This window comes from Carya illinoinensis, chromosome 7, assembly GCF_018687715.1.
Source record: "Carya illinoinensis cultivar Pawnee chromosome 7, C.illinoinensisPawnee_v1, whole genome shotgun sequence".
NCBI classification, from domain to species: Eukaryota; Viridiplantae; Streptophyta; class Magnoliopsida; order Fagales; family Juglandaceae; genus Carya; species Carya illinoinensis.
In genome coordinates this window covers 13,120,822-13,137,630 of record NC_056758.1, presented here as the reverse complement: position 1 = coordinate 13,137,630, position 16,809 = coordinate 13,120,822, and the positions used below count along the sequence as shown (strand labels likewise).

Sequence of the window (16,809 nt, the reverse complement as noted above, 5' to 3'; positions counted from 1 at the left end):
GTATCATCAATGTCAGAGAAGAGAAGGGGAGAGAAGTCGCAGGTTTCAAATCGGAAAAACACAGCCACACCATGTTTCGTGCGCAAGGGGTGCGCCAAAACAATTGCATATAGCGTTTTCCATGCTAGAATTGGGCAAGCTAAAATAGAAGATAAAATACTGTACTAGTTGCAGTGTGGATGTAGCACCAAATACACCCAAACATAGTACTTGGTTTCTCTCTTTTAAACTGGTGTATTAGGGTCTTTTAAGGGGCCAGTGGGTGTATTTGTTAAGTCTTATGTGTGGACAAAATTCCTCGAATATTGCAACTTATGTCCTCTAATCACTTCAAAAACTACTCACTTGAATATATTTTCGAATGCTGGATCGGCTTCGAACAAGGTCTGACCACATTTTCCCTTCTTAGCCTCTAGCATACAAGGGAATCAAATGTAAATTGAAAGGTCATTGGGCAGGGGATAAAGGTCTGGACTCTGGAGAAAGACAGATTATATGTTGCCTCAAAGTTTCACCATGTTAGCCACATGGAAACAGCCAACAATGGAACTATTAGTACTAAGCCATAGCTCACAAAGGCATCAACATCTTCGACTTTTTCCATCTCTTTTTGTATAGTACTCCATATACGTTTTAAAGCGCCATGTTGATCCTGCACCACATGTACCTTCCCTCTTTACTACAATTGTATAATTAAAGTCAAAAGTAAGGCTACACAATAAGCTTTACCTCTATGTTTAATTCGCTAATTTGATCCAAATCACTGGGATTATCCATTAATCTTTTCTTGTCAGGGACTGATTTATCTGCAGACATCTTGATTTCAACCCTGAAAGACTCCTTTCTTGACAGAAGACTATAAGCTGAATCGGTATGTATCATTTCCATGACTGAGCCAAAGAAGTTTGTCACAGGTACCTAGAGATATGACAGAGATACTGAAACTTTATTTTGAGCTGACCAAATAAAAAAAGAAAACCATTCAAAATAGCAATACAAAGATGCAAATTTTTAGATGTTGCTTTAATCTTGAGGAATACACGATGTGAAATGGTAGAGTTGCTTCAAGCTTAACATATACTTAAACTGAAATACGCAAAATCAGTTTTTTATGGCTAAACCAGAAAATAACCTAAGCCCTCCTATATAATTCAGCCCATGGAAGGCATTTTGATGATTTCATTTTGTGAAAATGACAATGCTCTCAATAGTACATCACATTAACAAGATGAGGATTAAAAGAAAAATCTGACAGCCTTTTGAGAATTAAATTCAATATAACAGAACATCATACAAAATACCCAAAAGAATATTAAATTCTAGGAGACTTCAAGTTCCATTGAAGTCAGAAATAAAAGTCCAGCAACTGCTTCCTAATTGCAACACAGAAAGCAATTTCAGGGACAGATTATTTTTCCATAAAGGAGTCAGGAATTCTTTTTTTTTTTTTTTTATTCCACAGGCAGCAAAGACTTGTGGAAAGCCAGCTATGGGTTATGTTAGTTCAATTTTTTTTTCTTTTTTTTCTTTTTTTTTACATAAAGGAGTTTTAATAAAGGGTAGTGTAATGTGATTCTAATTACATCACAGATAATTAGGAAGCAGCAACTTCAACACATTGTAAAATTAAAAGATCAATAGCAATATAAATAAGTCTAGAATTTCCATACCTCTTCTAAATGACGTTGGTATAGATCTGTTCGGTAATATGCTGTTGACATCAACATACTAGGATTATACGAACTGAAAAGACTGCAAATAACCACAAAAATCCACGGCACAGGTCTTTATTTGAATAAAAAATGATGCATAATCATCTATCTGCAGAATGTATTAGATATTCCCAAAGGCCAATGTAATCACTGTATATGCAAAAGATGATTCATATCTATTCTTCTAAATGGGATTTATACAAATACGAGTGTTAGTTTCAGTAGGCTGTGCCATGTTAAAATGGATTAAACAATATTTATGCCAAATACATCCAGAGATGCAGTTGTTGCTGTGACAGTTTGGACATCCAGAGATGATTCATATGTATTCTTCTAAGGCTCCGTTGGAAGTTAGATTGAACTGAGTCTAATTTTAAGCTGAGTTTAACATCCAAATACCCAACTCTCAAATCAGTAAACTCATCTCAACTCAAAACCTCTTTACATGTGAGACCCACAACCTTTTTCTACTCAAAAGCTCTTTACACGCAGGACCCATAACCTTTTTCAACTCCCCATGTATCGGTTATGACGATCAGTTCTTGGCCTTACTTGCTGCCATCAAAGCTGGGCAGTCCAATGCAACTATGAAGATCCAGTCAGCCAAGAAAAGGGAAAGGGAATTAAAGCAACTTACTTGTTCGGTCAATTATGAAGGAAGTGCGAGTCATGGTGGGACGAAGGGTAGGGCAAAATCGGTGGTTTTATGAAGCTCAAAATAGTCTCATGGAATGTAAGGGGGTTGAACAAATTAGAGAAGCGCACCAAAGTACGAAACCAGCTTCATAGTTGGAGAGTGGATGTGTGTGTTTACAAGAGACAAAATTGGCACTCATCTCCCATAAAATCATACGGAGTTTATGGAATTGTTGTCATGTGGGGTGGTCGTATTTGCTGTCTAGTATGTGGGGGAATATACGGTGGCTACTTCTTTCACAAATGTTGAAGATTTCACAAGTATCAATGGTCCTTTGCCAGTGTTTATGGTCCCAATACCAATACTGAGAGAAGAGGCATGTGGGATGAATTGGCCGGTCTTTGTAGATTATGGAGCCTTCCTTGGTGCATTGGGGGAGATTTTAACGTCACTCACTTCCCAAGCAAACGACTAGGAGGTCCTAGCTCTAGCTTAGCAATGACAAATTTTTCAGACTTTATTTATGAGCAAGATCTTTTGGACATTCCTCCAGTGAGTGGCACATTCACATGGTCCAGTAATAGAGAACATCCCACTCGGTCAAGACTTGATAGATTCCTCATTTCGCTTGATTGGGAAGCACATTTTCCAGATCTAATCGAAAAACGGCTTCCAAGGTTATGTTCAAATCACTTCCCCATTCTCATTGATCGTGGAGGCATATAGGGAGGTAAAAGATATTTCAAGTTTAAGAACGTGTGGCTGAAATCTGAAGGGCTTCATTGAGTGAGTTAGACAATGGTGGTCTTCCTATCTCATACAAGGCAACCCGAGTTATGTGCTGGCTTGTAAGTTAATGGCTCTCAAGGAGGACTTGAAGAAGTGGAATGAGCAAATGTTTGGGAATGTGGAACACCAAAAGAAGTCCCTCCTCAACGAATTACAAGGTTTGGAGGAGGTGGAGGAGGAGAGGGGGCTTCAAAAGAAGAAAAGGCTGGCAAAAAGCAAGTCACCTCGGATATTGAAATGATGGATTTAATGGAAGAGATCTCATGGATACAAAAATCAAGGGCTTTATGGCTAAAAGAATGGGATAAATGCACCAAGTTCATCCATCGCATGGCTAATTCGCATGGAAGACACAATAACATGGAGTCCTTGTTGGCAGATGAGAAGATTACGTCAAATCCATCTAAGATCAAGGATCATATTACCAACTACCATACACAACTACTTTCAGAAAAATTTTCTTGCAGACCTTGTTTGGATGGCCTTGTTTTTGGGTCAATCGATCAGCAAGAAGCAAGTTGACTAGAGAGGCCTTTCGAGGAGGTGGAGATTCACAAGGTGGTGAGAAGTATGGCCACTGACAAAGGTTCAGGTCCTTATGGGATCACTATGGCCTTCTTTAAGGCATGTTGGGAGGTAGTTAAAGACGACATCATGAGCTTCTTCCAAGAGTTTTATGAACGAGGTATTTTTGAAAGAAGCCTAAATGTAGCTTTCATAACTCTTATCCCAAAGAAGCCTGGGGTGGTGGAGATTAAGGACTTTCGTCCTATTAGCTTGGTGAGTAGAATGTACAAAATCCTTTCGAAGGTATTAGCTATTCGATTGACTATGGTATTTAGGGGTGAGCATCGGCCGGTCCGGACCGGCAAAACCGACCGGACCGGCACTATTTGGACCGGACCGGACCGGACCGAATTGGGTCCGGTCCGGTCCGGTCCCATTTTTAAGGGACCGAAAAGATTCGGTCCGGTCCCGGTCCGGGAGTTTTTCACCCCGGACCGGACCGGACCGGACCGAATAGAAAAAAAAAATATTATTTATATATATTATTTATATAATAGTATTAGCATATTACTAATATATATAATAGTATACTATATGTATATATATTAAATATATTACAATATAATTACATAAATATTAAAAAAAATGTCATTAAATATTAGCATATTATATAAATATATAGTTATCACTATTACTATTATTACATATAGTTATTAGTTATAGTATAGTTATTATTACATATATTTATTAGTTATAGTATTATTACTAATAGACTAATAGTATTAGCATATTACTAATATATATATAATACTATATGTATATATATTAAATATATTACAATATAATTACATAAATATTAAAAAAAATGTCATTAGATAAAAAAAAAAAAAAAAAAAAAAAAAAAAAAAAAAAAAATCAACCTTGGACCGAATGGACCGACCGGACCGGACCGGACCGAATAGGACCGGACCGGACCGGTCCTGATGGAGTTCGGTCCGGTCCAGGGTTGGAAAACCCTGGACCGAATAGGTCCGGTCCGGTCCACAAAACCTCCCCGGACCGGACCGGACCGGACCGAACTCACCCCTAATGGTATTGGAGAAGATTATATCCAAACTCCAAAATGCATTCATCCAAGGTCGGCAAATCCTTGACTCGGTTCTCATTGCCAATGAATGCTTTGAGAGTCGCATCAAGTCGGGTGAATCCAGGTTATTATGCAAACTTGACATGGAGAAGGCATATGATCATGTAAGCTGGAGTTTTTTGTTACACATGCTTGAGAGGTGGACTTGGAGCGAGACGGTGCTCTTGGATCAAATTTTGCATATCCACCATACGTTTCTCTATCTTGGTGAATGGTACCCAATTGGTTTCTTTGGAAGTTCAAGGGGTTTGAGGCAAGGTGATCCCTTATCTCCATTACTCTTTATTTTCATAATGGAACCTTTTAGTAAAATGATCACAAGTCTTGTGGAAGGTGGATTTTCATCTAGATTTATTGTAGGGGATGCAAGAATCGGCACACTTGAGATGACTCACCTTTTATTTTCAAATGATACTCATCTTTTGTGGGGTTAGTCATAATCATATTCAAGTCTTGCGGCTCTTTTACTTTGCTTTGAAGCGGCTTCAGATTTGAAAGTGAATCTCGCCAAGTTAGAATTAGTTCCAGTTGGAAATGTTCCAAGTGTTTTGAGTTTGGCCAATATTTTGGGATGTAAAGTCTCCACCTTGTCAATGAAGTATCTCAGTCTTCCATTGGGTGCCTCTTTAAATTGCTGTCTATTTGGGATGGAGTGCTGGAAAAAATGGAGTGTAAACTGACGAGTTGGAAGAGGATTTATTTGTCCAAAGGTGGTAGGGTTGCATTAATAAAAAGTACCCTATCCAACCTGCCGACTTACTTCTTATCTTTATTTCCGATACCATGCAAAGTGGCTCACCAGATAGAGAAATTGCAAAGAGACTTCCTATGGGGGGAATAGACGAAGAATTCAAGTTTCATTTGGTGAATTGGGCTACAGTTTGTACCCCTATACAAGAAGGCGGGCTTGGAATTCAGAATTTGTTGGTTTTCAACAAGGCTTTATTGGGTAAATGGTTGTAGAGATACCACGAAGAGAGGGGAGCTTTGGACAACAGGCTGTTAGTTTCAATAGGCTGTGCCATGTTAAAATGGATTACACAATATTTATGCTAGAGATGTAGTTGTTGCTGTGACAGTTTGGGCACAATGACACAAAATTTTAAAAACTATTAAAACCAATTAGAAAAATGATCTGGAGGAAACAAGTAAATATGCACAGTTATTGAATTATCACCATTTCAAAGTTAACTTTATGGTTCCAATTTTTAGAAGAAAGAAAAGCACCAACTCAATATTCTCCAATTAAGAATCATAACACCAATTTCTTCCAAGAAAATGACTATTGCGGCCAAACAAATCCTGTGCAATAGAAGCACATGAACTCAGAAAAATATATTCTTTTTTCCTCTTTGATCTTTGCCTCTTTTCTTATATAAGTAAAATAAAAATATTTGCCTATCTTACAGTGAAATAAAGGTAGAGGCACTCCTCAATAGATCAAGGAAACAAAACTATGACAGGCATAAATGACACTACAATTCAAAGGCAGTGTTCAAATTCAAAATCAAGACGTTCCTAGCTCCAACAGCATTGAAACTTATAGACAACTAACTATAGGTGAGGGTCTGAAAATAACACAAATAGCAAAGTATAGGAGCTGAAAAGAGCATAATAAGGAGGCAATATACATTTTTTTTCAAGTTTTTGCCTCTCTTGAATATAACAAGGAGGCAATATGAATTGCAGTTATTCTTTTACTTCTAGTTCAATATGCCTGATTTTTTTTATCAGTAAAGAAGAGTTCAATATACCTGATCAATGAGTCATTATTGTACATATTTAGCCTCTCAAAGAATCCAAGGGTGTAAAATGTGAAACGATCCACAACTGAAACACCAACCTGTTTAAGATAAACATAATAACAAGAAATCTTACTATGTGGTACCTAAGACCTGGTGAGATAAAAGTCAAAAGAAAGTTATATTGATGCATACTTTATTTATATGGTCCACATATGGAAAATACTGTAAAAAAGAATGCACTTACGTCTGAGTCCAAGTGATGTGAGTATGAGTTCTCTCCCTTCATGCTGCTTCCAATGGCCAAGACACCAGGTGATTGAAGCTGCTCAAGAAATGAACTTTAATCCATTTCTAAATAAATCACTAGAAGGGCCACATTTTGCATGACATGGTAACTAGATTAATCTCACAATGCCAAGCTCATTTGGGGACAAGCACAACCCAAACTGCATAAACCAGTTTGATCATATATAGCAGTGCCCAAATGACATGACTGGCACACCATAGTAACAGAGACATCCTAATGTAAACAATGCTAAGATCACTGAATTACATGTTAGGTTAATAATATCAGAATGGAACAGCTGAAGGATTTATCATGAACAGTACTAAAGATATGTCTAATATGTAACATAGATAAACTAAGTCAGGAATTCATATACAGAATACAAAAGGCACTTCACCCAGGGATTGTTTTCGTTTTCATTTTACCAAACTAATTATCATTTAGGCATGATGAACAATAAGAGTGCTGGCTATCCACTGCATATTGCTAATTCCCGAATCTTTTAATCAACATTTGAGGTTAACAACTCTCAATTTGTTCATCCAATTTTTTAACATTTACAACCAATGACGAGGAAATTTTTAGGCCAATAATGCGCAGAATAGGAGGTCTGCTTAAGAACAAGGATTGATTTGTAGCATACATGCAGAAGTTTCACAAGTTGAATCCTTTTTGAAGAATTAGCAAGCACATTTAATATCTTGGTCTTGAAGAATGGAAAAGTTAATAATCTAAATAAATTGAGAACATCATGCTACAAGGCGCTTTTTGTAACCATAGCATAGTCTACAGATTGCATACATAAAGGGAAGGTTTACAGGAATTTTGAGCACTGTTTATAATCTTAGTTGATATTAGGCCTTATAAGATCAAGTTTATCAATCTTGACCAGGATTGATGATGCTTCATTAATTTATGTTTGCATGCATGCCTCTACTAACATTACTGTAATTATCTAGAGGCCGTATATTTTATTAAAAGGAATTATAGAAGTTTTATGGAATGTTATTTCATAGGACCACACTTTGGCTCATTAATCCAGTTAAGCTTGTTACTGGTTTAACAAAAACAATCTGTTCAGTCTTGCAATCGGTTATAATGAAATGTAAGTCAGGAATTCTTTTTTTTTTTTGGTAAGTACTGTGAGTCAGGAATTCTAAAGATCAAATTGAGATCTATAAAGTGTCAGCAATGTGATCTTTCTGTTTTCCCCTATTGTCTCTGAAAATGTCAACAGTGCCAACAAAAATTAATGTTCTCGGTGAAATGTGGACATTCCACTAAACAGATAAGTAAAATTCCTTAAAACTAATAGGGATTTTGATTACAAATTATTTACATTAGTGGTATACTAAGAAAATCACCCCCTTTAGAAGGAGTCACATACCTGAGAGAAGAGAGTCGCCGCTTGGCAAGTGTCCACCATTATGAGCAGCTCCTTGAATCTGGAGTTTTTAACATTATTAACAAGATATCAGCTCATTTTCCACCAGAGCTAATCTATATGGATAGTCAGCAAGATTAGAGAGAGAGAGAGAAAGTCAGCCAAACTTTTCTTATTAGATACAGAGTCACGTCGAAATTTCTATTTAAAGAAGTTAATTACTCGCATATCTTCTGGTTAGCTAAACTTTTTTTTATTGTGAAGGAAATTATATGCAGAATTCCAACCAAATGGCAGAACCATATACAATTAGAGCCTCCACAATTGATTTTCTTTGTTCTTAATTGAAATAAAAAAATTCAAATACAGATATCATGGGAAACATGCATAAAAGTAGAAGATTCCCCCTACCTACGCTTTTCTTTCATTTGTTTCACAGCATCAGCTAAATCATGACTCTGAAGCTCTTCTGAGTCCTGAAATTTCAAAAACTCATCTCCTCCATGTCCTGTCATATAAAGCAGTATGTGGCTACCTTCATCACTTAAAAGACGCTTAGATCTTGGAACGGCATTCTCATGACGCCCAGTCAATACCCGAAAAAAATTTTCAACTGTCACTTCATATCCTCGATAATCTACCTGAGAGATTGCAATTGGTAAAAAGTGAGAGTCCATTCTAGAAAGCCAATTATCAAAAGTCCTTGGTTATTACGAACCTGAAGAAAGGAACATAAAACCTTCAAGACTCTTGCATATGATGGACAGTCTAATACACCACTGAACTATTTGCAAAAATTCAAAGAAAAGAGAGGAAGGGGTGCACTTTTCAGAGTGTCTTTGGCATGCTAGAAAATATAATCTCCACAGTACAAAACTCTACATCCCTACATAACAAATAATATGACCAAACAAGATCATTATAACTTTTGCATTTGGTTAAATACCAGAAAACATAGAAATTTTATGGGTAATACATTCGACCATAAAATGGAAGGATGGGAAGGAGGGGTAATCCTATCCCACAAATCAATGTAGTTTCAGATAATCTACAATGCATGTGAAATAAAGAAATTTAGATGAGCATATAAGAGTTGCTAATTGAATCTCCTCTTTCTATAAAGGCCCCTCTTTTGTCTCAAAGGACAGGAGATTTTCCATTAACAAAAGTTTGGAAGTAACTGAACTTGACTTTTCTTTCAAACAATAAGGCTCAAGTTTACAATACTGCCAAAAATTGTATCTGTGCTTTTAAAGAATTCATGACTAGAGGAGGCAGTAGATCTGTTCAAAGCATCCATACTGGGAAAACTGCAGATCTTTTAACTAGGTTGATGGTATTCTTGATGGACAATTAACTAGAAGGCAAACAAGTTGAGGGCCCACCACAGATATATTCCATTGACCTAAAGTACACCTGCAAATGTTAAACCTACAACAGTCACAGTTATCATAGACCTTGTCTCCCATTATTATTGGGTATGCACCTTAATATTAATATTCATTCCTTTTTTACATATATATATATATAAGTAATCTTAATATTCATTCTTAGATGACATTAGGATATTTCTAAGCTACCACAGATAACAAGCAATAAAAAAAAGTGGTAGCCATCATCATGAGAAAAAAAAACAAAAAACAAAAAACAAAAAACAAAGGCATTCTAGGAATATCTCAAATAGATTAGAAATGGTGATCATTCCAAGCTCTTTGTGGTACCATTTAGTATGGTGTATGTATGGCACAGATGGTAAATGTAATACCAATCAAGCCAAATCAAATCCAAAAGAACAACTAAAGAATACAATCAAAAGAAATAATAGATTCGGAATTTATTGATATCGTTATCCAAACAAAAGAACAGCCTCTTAATGAAGTAACCGTATAGATACATTTGCTCTTTAGAAGCATCAAAAGCCCAATTGGAGACACAAGACTCACCTCAACATTATCTCCGTACAAGTTAAGTTTGTGGTTCTCGTTGTTAAAAACTTGGGCAGGGTATTTGTTTCTGGCATTGCAAGCCATGTCATCTGCCAGCATGAGGATTATTCTCTCATCAGGTATTCCTAGCCGCTTAACTGTCCTGGAAGATAAAGGATTGGAAGATTTTCAATCAATGGTTACCAGGTAAGAGGGATCCCAAAAGAAACAACAATCAAAAGCCTAACAAAGAAAGGTATTTAAAGCTATTTTCTTACCTATACAAGGATAAAGTATTAGCCATGTGTCGATAATTAAACCTGAAAAAGGACATAGATGTAAGTTATTCAACAGGAAAAGTCAAATTTCTCATAATGCATATCATGCAGCTCGGCACATATGATGTTGATTATATTGTGTCTTGACTGGCCCGACATCAAATATCAATTACTCGGGAGCATTCTAGAGGTAGAAAGACAAAAAATAGTCTTACAAATATGATTTCAACACTTAAAAATTGGGGCAACAGTGACATTTTATGTTGAGCACTGTAAAAGAACAGTGTATGTTATACACAGAACCAGCATATAAATTAGTATCATGAGTACTGTTCAGTCACATAGATATTGATAATGTATGTCAGAAATCCACCGTAAGTCACAGCAAACCGTTCTTCAAAATAGCACATATAATGATAAGGAAACAATACTAGGTCCTGTCATCTCCATGGAAGAGTTGGAATTCTATGAAAAGTAAAGGTTAGATTATAATTCCAGAAATTAAAAAGCTACATTTTTATAGGTTAAAAATTAAAAGGAAAAAAAACTATATGCCAGAAGCCTTTCTCTGAATAACTTTTAAAGGTTCTAGATGACTAAAAATGAAAGACCTCGTTATTGGAAACTACTAGGTGCAGAACTCTAGCCCAAGTTTGTAAAAAAAATAGGTAATTACAAGATTATTCTAGTCTCGTATCAATATAAACCCAAGGTCCTTCAAGCTCTAAATTGTCAAGTTTCTCTCCTTAAAATATGGAAGCGATGCACCAATGGTAATAAAACATTAAAATACTGTTTTTAGAGGAAAATTAATTGTTTCCCACTATCGGATACAAAAAAATAGACATAAATTATTTGATATTATCTTCAACCATTTATCATCTAAGAAAGGGAACAACTTAATTAATTTGTTAGGAAACTCAGATACCAGTTACCTACTAAAAGTAAAGCATCAGCATGATTCGTTGATCAATATTCCCCATTTTTTCTGTTACGAAGTTCGAATGACGCAACACTGAGGTCAAAATATCAAATTTACAAAGAACTAATACTGATACTCAAACATCACACATAGGTGCAAATCATTTGGCACATAACTTTAATTTCACCTTGATTGCAACATTGGAAAAGATTCACTTGGACAGAAATGAGTCAAATGACCCATGAATTCCATTTCCTTGCAAGTGATGTTGCCAATGATGCAACATAAGCAGTTAAACATGAATTCAAATATCAATCACAACGGCACCTTGAGATTATTGGCAATAGGATGGCAGTAAAACATGAATTCTAATATCGATGGAACCTTTAAAATATGGCAATCTTCGCTCCTATTTCCCAGTCACTTACATCAAATACAAAAAGGGGGGAAAAACAGAGAGAGGACAAAACAGTACCAAAATTCAGACTAGTATATTGTTTATCATGTAGGTCCATTAACAGCTTATCAAGCAATTAAACAAAAACCTCTAAGGAAATAAGAAAAATACACATGGGTGGTGTCAATCGTGAGATTGTATATCTAGTTAGGTATTACTATGTATACTTCCTGTGTACTTGGCTATGCCTATTATATTGTGAATAAAAACATCTTGATTACCTATAAAAAAAATCATAAGAAAATACAAAATGGGTAGAATTTATTTCTCCAAAACAATACAAATGATAAGAAATAACATTAATAATAACGTGGGTATGCTTTCAATGATTCAAAAATCATAAATGTAAAAGTTTTAGAGCGAAAAGTAAAGCTTGAGTTACCAGAACCGAGAGGTGCAGACCAAAACAGCCCAGTTGTTGGTGTGCGTAGTAGCCTCAGAAGACGTGTCCGCTAAACAATTGCTGAAGTTGCAATCCAGAAGCAGAAACAGAAGCAGCAGCACCATTCTGCACCGGAATGAACCGTACATCTTGAACCGCATTCTCTTCGGCCTTCACCTCAACTAGTCGTCAAAAACTAATTTCTTTTCTTCTTCTTCACAATACGGGAGATTGATTTGGTTAGGTTCCTCAAAATATAAGCAATGGAAATTGGGTCAAGAGAATATCTTCTAACCGGTCATTCCGTTAGTGTCCCAAAAACACCCTCCAATTGGACTTGTGTAAAATTTCTCTTCCAAACTCTCGCGGCCTTGCCCAAGACTGAAGACCCTCTCCCAGAACTCTCTTCCAGACTCGCCTAAGACCCTTGACCCTCTCCTAGAACTCTCCTCCAGGCTCGCCCAAGACCCTTGACCCTCTCTCCCAGATCTCTCCCAGATCAGATGGCACTAACCCAACACTAAAAATACACTGTAAAATGGCACTAAACACTCCAGATCAGATTTAAAATTTAAAAAGAGAGAGAGAGAGAGAGAGAGAGAGAGCCAAATGAGAAGATCATCAAGCACCTAAAAACCTGGGCATGAAATTGGGCTTAGAAGATGTTCTTAAGATTGATTAATGATTACTTGATTAATTTCAAAGAAATATAGTTTACTTTTTGGAAGAACAGCTCGGCGTGAGATGGAGAAGACACCCGATCATATTAAATAAATTCTTTTTTTTTTTTTGAAATAATATTAAATAAATTCTAAAAAAACCAAATGAGTAGATTATCAAGCACCTAAAACACTGGTCGAAATCAGAGTTAGGAGATATTCTCAAATTTCATATATTTTAAAATATTATGTTTTAAATATAATTATTATTAGTTTAAAGATTAAAAAAATAAATTATTTATCATGTTTTATTTAAAAATTTTAAAAATTTGTAATAATTTAAATGAAATGAATTTACAAATAAACAAAACAAACTAACAAAGCCTCAATTTTGTTTTCGGTAGGAATCCCGTGTGCTGATCCACACCTCTCTAAAATGTATATTGCTTACGTGGGTTTCTTTCTATTGCGGGGTGTTAAGTAGGCCTGTGTAGAAAAGGGCTTGGCCCGATTAATCCGACAGATCCGATATGGGCCCAATAGACTAAATTCAAGTTTAGCGGGTCAAACTCTTTACGGGTATAGTACACATCAAAAATCGACCAACCCGTCGAAACCGTCCCAAATCTCCCTCATCCTCAAATCCTAAAATCTCTAGAAATCAGCCCATAATTTCCTACTCTGGCCACACCCCTGGACATCAAGAGTTGCTGTTGGAGCATCTAGATGATTTCACTCTCTCTCTCTCTCTCTCTCTCTCTCTCTCTCTCTCTCTCTCTCTCTCTCTCTCTCTCTCTCTCTCTCTCTCTCTCTCTCTCTCTCTCTATAAATGCAATATTTCGTTGCCTCACCCATACTCCCCTCTCGATTTTCTCTTGATTCGAAAACAATATCTACTCGATTTGAGCTTCAAAAGCATACCGAAATGGTGCTGGTGGGTCTTGTAATCTTGCGGTGGCATGAAGCTGAAGAAATGCGATCTCGACATCATTTTTAATGGCTTATATGGTGTCGTACCCTCTCAATCCGAAAGTTTTCGTAAGTTCTCAAGATTACAAACCAAACCTCCCAATTGCTTTCATCCCGAAATGGCCATAACTGAGCATGATCTGTAATGGCTTTCATTGTTTTCTCTCAAAGGACGCCAAGTAGACGGTGCAGGAGTGTGTTTGGTTGGTTGATGGAATCAGAGTGGTTGTGAGAAATGGAATCAAAGAAAAATCTGGGTGTGCTGGGTTGGTTGATGGAATTGGAGTGGTTGTGAGAATAGAGAGAAATCTGGTTGAAAACCTTGGATGAAGTTGAAGGATCCAAAACAGAGAAGAGCAACGGGTTCGACCCAACCCGAAAATCTATGTGTCAGAATGATGGGATTGGTGTGCCATTTCCCGCGGATCGGGTCAGATCGGGTTGGGTCGGGCCCAAATCTAATTCGGTTGAGTCAGTGTGTAGGCCTAGTGTTAAGTGTCACTTCGCACTAGTTCCTTTTGAAGGGGAACTGGCCTGTCAAACTGATTAACAATTGAGTCAATTGACTCGATTTTTGAATTGAATAATGCTCAATATCATAATTCTTATTACTTTCTTGTTATTTTATAATATGATATTAAATAATTAAAAATTATTTATTATATTTTATTTATAAATTTATTATTTAATGTTAAATTATAAAATAATAAAAGAATGATAAAAAAGATAGATAATGAATAAATTTTTTCAAATCGGGTTGGTTCAGATTGATAGGCATTTTTTCTACAGAAATTCTCTAGTCTTGTTTTTTTTAGGAGAAAAAAATACTAGTGATTAAAGAAAATATTTTTTTAACTACTTTATGGTTTTTTTTTTAAATATTTAAGAAATCTAAAAAAAATTTAAAAAAGTAGCCAAAAAAAAAAAAAAACTTTGAACTGTCGATAGAAATTTTCAGTGGGTTTTCTCGATGAACACAACAGGGTCTTTAGGAATTTATCTTTTTAGGCTTAGTTGGGATATTTAATTGAGATATGATGAATTGAGATGGTTTATGAATAATAATGAAATATTTAAATTAAAATAAAATGAGTTAGAAATGATTTGAGTTAAAATATTTTATACAGTTTTGAAAAATGAGAGAGAAAAAGTTTAATAAAAATATTATAAAGTTAAAATATTGTTAAAATATTATTTTTTAATATTATTTTTATTTTAGAATTTAAAAAAATTGAATTATTTTTTATGTTTTGTTTGAAAGTTCAAAAAAGTTATAATAATTAGGTAATGATTAGATGAAAAAATTAAAAAATAAAAATTTAAAAGTATTTGAATACTAAGATGAGATGAGATGAGATGTGATAAGATAGAAACATTTCTATATCCAAACTAGACCTAAGCGCATGATTGAGATTGCGATAGGAAATATAGTTTATAACTTTAAAACTTATAATTTATAATTTAAGTAATAAGTTTTACTATTAAAAAAATATTTACTATTTAGTAACCATATATTTAAAACACTTTTAAACATATTATATTTGTTTGGAAATAAATTTAAAAAGTACTTTCTAAAGTATAAATGTCTATTATTTGAATTTTCAAAAATTATAACCATATCCTTAAAAATTTAAACTTGTAATTATCTCAAAATTGTATGAGTATTTTCATCCATTTATAGCCTTTTTTAAATTTGAATTAAGTTCCGCATTATCCCAAAAAATGCGTTTGAAAAAAAGTATCAAAATGATATTTTTCTTTAAACATATTTTTTAACTTATTTGAGATTAAAAGTAATTTATTATGTAACATCCAAATAGTCTAATTTTTTCATTAAAAAGCTTTTAAGATTATTTTAATACTTTTCAATACTCGTACCGCAATTCCCAACAGGCCTTCAGAGTTAAGTCTACTTAGATTGGCTTGTTAAATATTTTAATATGAAACAATAAATATTAAGATTCACGACATTAAATGATAATAGTTAAAAAATGTATCTCTCTAAATTATAATTTGATAAAAAATCTAACTTGATTATAAGAGAATAATCACTTTAACAACTTTATTTTCGAATGTCTCTCGATGACTAGAAAAACAATTATGTAGTAGGTAAGACCTCTTTAACCCTCTCAATTCTTAAATAGACTTATGTCCATTATAAAATCTAAAGGTGTTTGTGTATACTCATTAATTAAGAGATATATTTGAAGTAGTATAAACCCATAGAGATATGAGTGTATCAGATATTGAGTTTTAATAAAACTCTTACATTCTTCCACTTAGCCTATATGCTCATAAAACAACAATTTTTGTTTATAAGTTTGTTATAAGAAATTAATCATATTGTGCATGTTCATTTTCAAGAAAGTTTTTCCTAGCTCAAAATACATTACATGAGTTTTGTAATATCAATGCCAAATCAGCTACCAATGTGAGTTATGATGGTCCTCTGTTATATAATCAACAAAATTCTTTCAATGTATCACAACACTTGTAACTTAATTTAATACGATCTTTAATTAAGATAATTAAAGCTAATACTGTAATGCATGGGTATCAATTCATGTTTATTGCAAAGATTATATTGTCATCGTTCATTCACACAATTTAATGTATGTTTAAAGTAGAAATATAAGACAACAAAAACAACTATAATAAATATATTTTAATGTCTAGTAAGAAAATATTTAACATATCAATGATCTTGTTAACATGTTCAAATCATGGGTATAGGCATAAAGTCCATATTTTTAACATGTTCTTTAAAATGCAATATTGATATATTATATGGACATTATTTAATTTTGTACTTTCTTCTTAATATTTATAGTTAAAATTTCATTAGGCTTGACTATAAAGTCGATAATTCCAAGTTATAAAATAAATGTCCTTAGTCATATATCATACACTGTGACCTCAAAGCATGTCACAAACTCATGCGGAAACTGGGGTTAACCTCCCAAGAAGATCATCCTTTCAAGATCTTTGTTGGCCTGATCTTAAATTTTAT

General features: G+C 34.5%; 1 protein-coding gene across 4 annotated transcripts; it reads right to left on the bottom strand.

Annotated features, from left to right (window-relative positions):
* Nucleotides 1–329: 329 nt before the first annotated feature.
* On the bottom strand, nt 330–12,894 carry LOC122315629 (putative GPI-anchor transamidase). 4 transcript variants are annotated; one of them, XM_043131654.1, is made up of 11 exons: nt 12,467–12,889; nt 12,172–12,385; nt 10,411–10,452; nt 10,151–10,295; nt 8,619–8,848; nt 8,211–8,268; nt 6,782–6,859; nt 6,547–6,635; nt 1,671–1,752; nt 730–918; nt 330–652 (listed from the first exon to the last, which is right to left on the bottom strand). In XM_043131654.1, the coding sequence occupies exons 2-11, from the start codon at nt 12,330–12,332 to the stop codon at nt 512–514; spliced, it is 1,215 nt and encodes a 404-aa protein (XP_042987588.1). In that variant the 5' UTR covers nt 12,333–12,385; nt 12,467–12,889; the 3' UTR covers nt 330–511. The 4 variants fall into 4 exon arrangements, with proteins under 4 accessions (XP_042987588.1, XP_042987589.1, XP_042987591.1 ...); XM_043131655.1 differs by having other exon boundaries at nt 12,172–12,382; XM_043131657.1 differs by having other exon boundaries at nt 330–674; nt 12,172–12,894.
* Nucleotides 12,895–16,809: the final 3,915 nt, after the last annotated feature.